The following is an 8,312-nucleotide window of genomic DNA, read 5'->3' on the forward strand; positions in this document are numbered from 1 at the left end:
TCTCAGTCACTGTGTCAGAAGCCTCGTCGATGTCGCACTGATCGCACATGACACACTGCACTGAGCATATGTCTCTGTATGTGCCTAGATATGTGTATATGTGTGTCTGCACTCCACATATGTCTCTGTATGTGCCTAGATATGTGTATATGTGTGTCTGCACTACGTAAGCATATGTCTCTGTATAGTAGATGTGCGTGTGTTTGTGCGTGCCTGCAATTACGCAATTATTCCTAGTGTACGTGTTTCTGTCCAAACATTTGCTGTGTGTGTGTGTGTGAGTGTGTTTATAATGCTTTATCTCTAGTGTATGTGTCTCTGCCTTAAAAAAAGTACTGTGTGTGTGTGTGTGTGTGTGTGTGTGTGTGTGTGTGTGTGTGTGTGTGTGTGTGTGTGTGTGTTTGGGTGGCTCATTTGGCCAGAATATACCGTACGTGCGTCTCAGTCACTGTCAGAAGCCTTGTCGATGTCGCACTTACTACACATGCATATCCCTGTATGCCTCTAGATATGTGCGTGTGTCTGCACTAAGCATACTGTATGTCTCTGCGTATGATACAGTGGATGTGTGTGTGTCCGCGCGTGCCTGCAATTACGTATACTGTATGACTGTGTCTACGCGTCTCTGTGTGTAGGTCCTGTGGTCCTGCCCCAGGGGTGGATTAACCCCTTAGTGCAGAGCCTACATTATAGCCAGAGATTCTTTAAGTATATAGAGATATGCCACTGTAATAGGTTGCTATGGGCACCTAACATGACCAGGTTCCGGTCTGCCTAAAGGGGCACGTCATAATACTCCTAGCATTGAATAGAACAGTCCTTAGGTCTGCCTAGGTCTGCCTAAAGGGGGATTCCCCCCACCCCCCCCCTTGCAATAATAGAACCCGGAAACAATGGGCCAATGGAACCTCTCTCTCTCTACTCTCTCTGTTATAACCTTACTGTCACCAAAACTGTAATGACTGTCTCAATCTGTTGCTTAAGGCTCTTGGTACTGTCATAGCAATGTTGTTATGATGTAGTCGAGTATATCAGCAAATAGTGAATAGACCCCGCTGGCGACCTTATCTGCAGTAAGATGCTACTGACGGGGCCTACCGGGCCCAGGCCCAGGGGCCCAGAGGCCATCATTCCTTAATCCGCCCCGGTCCTGGTCCTGCCTCTGTGTCACGTGAGCTCGTGGAGCATGCACGTGAGCATGGTGGTATGCTTGTAATGATGTGTGTCTTGGCATTTGAGTGTGTGTGTGTGTGTGTGTGTGTGTGTGTGTGTGTGTGTGTGTGTGTGTGTGTGTGTGTGTGTGTGTGTGTGTGTGTGTGTGTGTGTGTGTGTGTGTGTGTGTGTGTGTGTGCGCACGCGTCCATACAGAGGTAATGTGGGAGGAAATGATAGGGTATAGGGGCAACTATGGGACTAATTGGTGCAATTTGGCTTGAGGGTTTTTGTGTGACACTAATATGCCTCCAAAGTACAATTTAATTTTTATTCTGTAATATGCAGCCTTTTCACCGGCGACAATAATTTAGCAGATGGGAAAACCACATTTATTTGACAAGAAGATTTACTGTAATCAGTTTAATCTGACTTAATGACTTAATACGACTGGAATATTAGCCACAGCTGGTTTATTTCTCAGAAAAATGACGAGTATTACGTAAACCAGAAATTGAACATTTTATTCTTCATGACTCACAAATTGGAAGTGCCACATTTCAGTTCCATGAGTGTTAGTGGAAAAAATCAAGATCAGGAAGCATGCTCAACACCATCTAATACTCCACACTGGGTGCTTAACTTTGTTGACGAATAAACTCAAATCTCAAGAATAAATGAATAAAGAAGCACTCGTCAGATTTCTTTACGATTTTTTAATCGCCTCACAAATGTTTTGGGCGCAACCCTTCCTCAGTGTGAAATTGGCTTTATTCATTTATTTTAGTGGAAAACATAACAGCTTGTAGACTAGATCAAAACTGAGCAAAGCTGAGATAAGGCACATCTTATCTACGGCACGGCACAGCACCAGAGCTGACATTATGGAGTCCCCCGAGGTATTATTAATGAATTAGCTTTGTGATTCAAATGTCAAACTAGAACTTATTCATTACTTTGCCAATCTGTCTGGGCTTGGTACTAATACAGGGAACTCTTTGTTTACTTAGTAAAGTACACTGATATTCTTTAAGAGACAGTTCCACTTCCAATTACTGTATGATGAACCAAAGATGGAAATCTTCTTAGTGTCAGATACTGAAAAAACATTCAGTGCGTGAAGAAGGCACTTGTCGCAACGCGTCAGCCCATCTCATTGAAGGCTTTTTACTGTAACTTTATCAAGCTGTGTGCCTTTGGAATCCTTGGCAAGACTTAAACAACAGCTACTGTACAACGTACAACTAGTGTTAAGTTTGACCATATCTTTGAATCTACTTAGTATCACTTTGAGCAATGCAACCAATGAATGAAAGCAATGTTGCTACATCTATCATTTAAAAAACTCTTTCTTTAAAAAAGCTATATTTGTGTAACTATCTTTGTGTATTCCATATTGTGCGTCTGTGATCTATTTCTACTCTCAACAGCCTGTGTGTGTGTGTGTGTGTGTGTGTGTGTGTGTGTGTGTGTGTGTGTGTGTGTGTGTGTGTGTGTGTGTGTGTGTGTGTGTGTGTGTGTGTGTGTGTGTGCGCGCGTGCATCTCCTTCTCTTCACTGCAGTCCAAGAGGTTTAGTATTGCGGTGAGAAGAGTACTCGGCCTAATTAATATTCATGGTCCAAGTAACATTTTCTGTTTTTGTTGTTGTTGTTTTTTGCTAACTTCATAACAAAAAGTGACAGTGGTTCCATTTGCAGTTTGTGCAATGTGCATATTTAAATAATAAACAGAGAGAGAGAGAGAGAGAGAGAGAGAGAGAGAGAGAGAGAGAGAGAGAGAGAGAGAGAGAGAGAGAGAGAGAGAGAGAGAGCACTGATTTCTTCCTTTGCTCCTGAGAGAGAGAGAGAGAGAGAGAGAGAGAGAGAGAGAGAGAGAGAGAGAGAGAGAGAGAGAGAGAGAGAGAGAGCAGCACTGATTTCTTCCTTTGCTCATGAGAGAGAGAGAGAGAGAGAGAGAGAGAGAGAGAGAGAGAGAGCAGCACTGATTTCTTCCTTTGCTCCTGAGAGAGAGAGAGAGAGAGAGAGAGAGAGAGAGAGAGAGAGAGAACTGATCTCTTCCTTTGCTCCTGAGATGATGCTGCATAACTGGGGTCATTGGGTTTGACGTGTTCCCAAAACGTCTCTTTCTCTCTTGGGATTAGATGCCTGGTTATTGCTCTGTATCTGTATCTATGCCTCTTATTCTCTATGATAATGACTTTCTGCCTCACTGATTTTGTCTGAGTAAGATTTGTGTGGACTTTGTTGCTATGACTCCGCCCAAACGTGCTGGAGGCTGTTATCTGGTGGTCTGGCCATCTGGAATAGTCAAATAGTTTAGAATACGATTGCCCAGATGAAATGGGGCTTACACTATCTAGCTATTTGATATTGTGCAGTTGTGATGGTGGGTTGCTTGATCTTGGTTTTGACACCCAAATTTCGGGCAGGAAATAGAATGGCAGCACTTCACGGCCTATCTGGTCCCTAACCCATTTTAGCCTACAAAAAAAACACCTGCTAAGCCCTAAGCCCTTTTTGGGAAAATATGCCCCCAACTAACAAAAAAACTAAACAGCTCATCATCCAAAGTTCATAAAAAACATGAAATGAGTTGCAAGCTAAGAACATCCTCTTGCATTGGAATATGTTCATTGACAGTGGCGGAACCGGACATTTAGTCTTGGGGGGGCAATGGGGTAGCCACATGGATTTCACAGGGGCATGCTCTTACTCAAAGAAAAAAAAGACTCAAACACTATAGAATAGATAAAGAGAATGATTTTCTTGGGTTCTTATGACACCCGTCAGTGTTACCAGATGGTGCGGTTTCCGATTGTCATCTATGGGTTAAAAAGGGCTTTGGGCAGGTACGTATTCTGTAGATTTGTGGTCATATAAATCAAGACTTCTGTTTAAATCTGGCAGGATTTTAGTTTTAAGGCGTTCTTTTCAGTATTTTTGGGTTGGTAATCATTGGTTCACATTTGGCAACGACTAACACCTGCTGTAAGGCACTGTCACTGAATCCCTTCTAAAGTGCACCCTATAACTGCACCCTTAAGTTTTAGGTCTCCTATTATGTGTTTTATGAATCTATTTATTTATCACATGGGCAATAGAGCATTATGGTACTGAAAAATCTTAAATGGCACACAGCTAACTTTTCAAAAGGAAAATGAAATTAGTCTGGACTGAAATAAGCTGGGGTTTTTTCTAAGGCTTTTCTTGTTCAGGATGAAAAAGCACATCTGCTTCTATGAGTCATTACCGTCAGACCATACAACACAGAGAGTTCCCATGCATACCACTGAATAGAGGGGGTTTCAAGCTTTCGAATGGTACCCCATATGCCCAAATTCACGAGGGTGGTGTGTACCGATTTATGTGCTTCCTGTAACGCGAGTGGGCGTGGCCACTGTCCATTTTCTGGGGGAGCACCTGGGGTAGCCAATCAGATTTCAGGGGGGTCAAATGCTACCCTAGCCACCCCTGTAGCTCCGCCCCTGTTCATTCAGCTCTAACACATTTTTAATTAGAAATCTCAGATCTCATGAATACTGCGTCTATGTCACTCTGGGCGCCTATAGTGCAATACAGCATACTCAGTTTTTCAGCATCAATGGGTTAAAGGAGAATTCTAGCCAATTTTAACACACAGTTACAGTATACATGGATGGCACAGCGTCTCACAACATGCAGTTGTATTGCTCAGGCTATACGTATAGGCCTATATAAAGACAACAAGGGTTCAACAGGGTTGTCGAGGGGAAACACTGCGCTCTGCTCTGATGTGGCCGGGACCAGTTTCACATTGACTAAGCATGCAAGTAAGAGCAAGTGCCCACAGCTGCCAGTAGGCCTACAACTAACCACGCTTTCCAACAGATGCTTTTCAGCAGAACATGCTCCATTGTGGTTACAGGTGCAGTGTATGCCAATGAGCTGCTGGCAGAGTTTGGTAATGGAACGTTTGCAAACCTCTGTCCCGAAACTTCAAACAGATATGATAGTGACTGAGCCAGAGATTCTTTAAGTATAGAGATATGCCAACATAATAGGTTTCTATGGGTACCTAACGTGACCAGGTTCCGGTCTGCCTAAAGGGGCGTGTCATAATGCTCCTAGTATTGAATAGAACAGTCCTTAGGTCTGCTTAGGTGTGCCTAAAGGGGGTTTCCCCCCCAATAATAGAACCAGGAAACAATGGGCCAATGGAACCTCTCTCTCTTTCTACTATCTCTGACTGAGCTGTCAGCCTGGAGCCCTTTAGCTCAGTGGTTTCACACGTGGTGGAATGTATGAGAAGATCTCGGTTACACAATGACAAATTGAGGAAAGGAAAGAGGCACAGACCCTTCAAATTGAAGTATTTTCCCATGTAATTGCTGAGCTATACGTTCAGAAGTAACCAAGCCTCATACCGTACATACCTAATCTATATTAACACAAAAAATACCATTGTTGAGGAGGTTGAGGAGGACAAATACTTATTTCTTTAGTTTGTGTTTTGCATGAGCGCTGCATCCAAAGCGCTTTGGACCTGAGCTTATAAAATCCCATTCCGTAGGCCTATACTTGCATCACTGTGTCTTTATGATATGATAATCATTCTTGCACACACACACACACACATACACACACTGCACTCTGCACACTTCACCGGAATAATACTTTCAATAATAGAAAATCTGTGTAAAATATGTTCGCCTGTTAGCATGACACACACACGCACGCACGCACGCACGCACGCACGCACGCACGCACGCACGCACGCACGCACGCACGCACGCACGCACGCACGCACACGCACACACGCACACACACACACTCACACATACACATACACACACACACACGTATGATCTGATTTGCGGACTACCTCTTTATTAACATTTTCATTATCATTTGTTAAGAATTACTGTCACATTATTGATCATCACTTAGTTCACAAACTTAGTCATAGAAAGAAGATGGAAAAGAGGTGTAACTTTCACATCCCAAATATGTATGAGATTCCAGAGAATTTAAGATTGTAGCTGAAACACCTTTCGACAACCTGTGATCTTTTCTTTGTCACATGTGCCTTGTTTGTATAGCACAGAATTAGATAGAATACAAATTATTGCAAGTTTTAGATTAGTTATGTGTATTATTTGTATGGTAAGCAACAAACCACTAGCACTCTGAAAAAGACAGCACTGACAATCTGCAGGTTTAATTAAATGTGAGTTTTTTGTCACATAGAGCCTGATTAAATCAAAGTCAGTTTCATAGAGTTTCATTTTGACTTCTCTGCCTTCTGAAATGTCTTCGAAATGACCAAGCATATAAAAGCGGGTTCACACAGCTATTTAGCACTGTGAGAATCTTCGCAAGGCCATGACCTGAGTACCAAACGCTGTTAAGTCGTTGTGATATTGACGGGTTGCTTGATGACAGAGCAAGTCCAACAACCCTCACCAGGTTCATCACATGACAAGGCATCCCCAGTACGAGAAAAGTGAAGAGGATGGCAATCACCAATCTGGCCAGCCGAGGGTTGCCTGAGAGAGGGCTCTGCTTGACCTTCTTGTGGAGGCAGAAGTAAAACATCGCCATGACAAAGAATGGCAGGACAAAACCCAGCAGCGTCTCACACAGAAGAATGCCCAAAAACACTTCATCAGGGGTTCTTGTACAGACCTTACTTTTACGCTCTGCGAGGTCTGCCTGTACCGACTCCGGACTGGACAGAATCAGAGTGAGTGTCCAGAGGGAGAGGAGCAGAAGCTTTTCTCCTTTGCGGCCCAGCTTGGTCCACTGGCTCCGGTGCAGAACCACCACGTACCTCTGGACGCTCATCAGAGTCACGGTCAGCACGCTACAATAGGAACTCATGAAGACGAGGAGGTAGAGCAGCTTGCAGAAGGCACGGCCTAACGCCCAGGTCGAACTCAGGTTGTAGATCCACAGCGGTACACAGAGCAAACGCAGGATATCCGAAGCGGCAAGATTCAGCATGAGATGAAGGGTGAAGTTGTCCCTCTTGAGGTGCCGTAGCAGAAAGACCACAACAGCAACGTTGGCAGGGACACCCAGTAGGAAACAGGCTCCCAGAACCCCAGTACCGACCTGCTCCTTCAGAGACATCATGCCAGAGATGTTTGAGTTGGACTGGTTCAGATTCTCCATATCCGTGACTTCAGCTGACGTGTGACTCAGATCTGAACACTGCAGAGAGTGAAGCATCACAAGCGCTTTTTGAAACAGGTTGTTGTGATATACATCAGTGAATAGCCACATCCTGTTCCACGTCCGTAACCTCGGGCCCTTCATGCGTAGCACAGGTTGAAAAGAGATGCATTGTGTTAAAGACAATTAGGAGAACTATGAAACAGCACAGTGCCGTTCCAAGTAAATCACAGTCCAGTTCTGTGAAATCACCCTATCAGGTTGAGAAGTAACGCTGATTTTGAAACCATTTTACTGCCTGTGGTGCAAATTTTACTGGATAAAGGTAGACATGAGGGGTAATAAATAACCAAGATACGCCTTTATAAAACAGCTATTCTGCATGTGGTACCACAGACCATTTCTCCGTTTTTGTTTCTGATGTTTTAGTCACGTGCCATTTTTGTCAGTGTCAAACAATCCCTCATCTAACGGCAACGTTGTGATCCATCAGTGGGATCTTCCTCAGGCCTGATGGATTGAAACGTTGTCGTTTTTAAAATGAAATAAAGTTTCTATTTTTGGAGCTCATGCCCTGGGTGTGGACGACTTCATGACTGTCTACCACTTGTCTGGCACCTGGATAATTGCTTTGTGGATGTGCGCACCCCAACCTCCAAAAGACACATTTCACAAAAAAATACCAGTGAACACCACTAACCTCTCATGTTTGCAACACATGTTAAAGTGATACTGTCCCATTTTTGGAAACAAGCTTATTTACACCTCTCCTTGAGTTTTACCCTTCTCCTGTAGGCCTACTTCCTGCCGTTCTCTGAGTATGGCAGTGCAAGTTTGACCTCCAAGCTAGCAATTTACATTGAGTCTTATGAGACCGGGTGGCGGCTAACTGGTTCACTGACTCAATGTTAACTGCTAGCTTAGAGGTAAAATTTGAACTGCCATACTCAGAAAATGGTTGAAAGTACAGGAGAAAGGTAAAACTCAATCATTTAACTCAAGGAGAG

The 8,312-nt window shown here is 43.7% G+C and overlaps 1 protein-coding gene across 1 annotated transcript; it reads right to left on the bottom strand.

The window, feature by feature from the left end:
* Window positions 1-4,491: 4,491 nt before the first annotated feature.
* Window positions 4,492-7,305, bottom strand: LOC134459551 (leukotriene B4 receptor 1-like). The gene is made up of 2 exons (XM_063211910.1): window positions 6,595-7,305; window positions 4,492-4,560 (listed from the first exon to the last, which is right to left on the bottom strand). The coding sequence occupies exons 1-2, from the start codon at window positions 7,303-7,305 to the stop codon at window positions 4,492-4,494; spliced, it is 780 nt and encodes a 259-aa protein (XP_063067980.1).
* Window positions 7,306-8,312: the final 1,007 nt, after the last annotated feature.

Source organism: Engraulis encrasicolus, chromosome 12, assembly GCF_034702125.1.
Source record: "Engraulis encrasicolus isolate BLACKSEA-1 chromosome 12, IST_EnEncr_1.0, whole genome shotgun sequence".
Classification (NCBI taxonomy): Eukaryota; Metazoa; Chordata; class Actinopteri; order Clupeiformes; family Engraulidae; genus Engraulis; species Engraulis encrasicolus.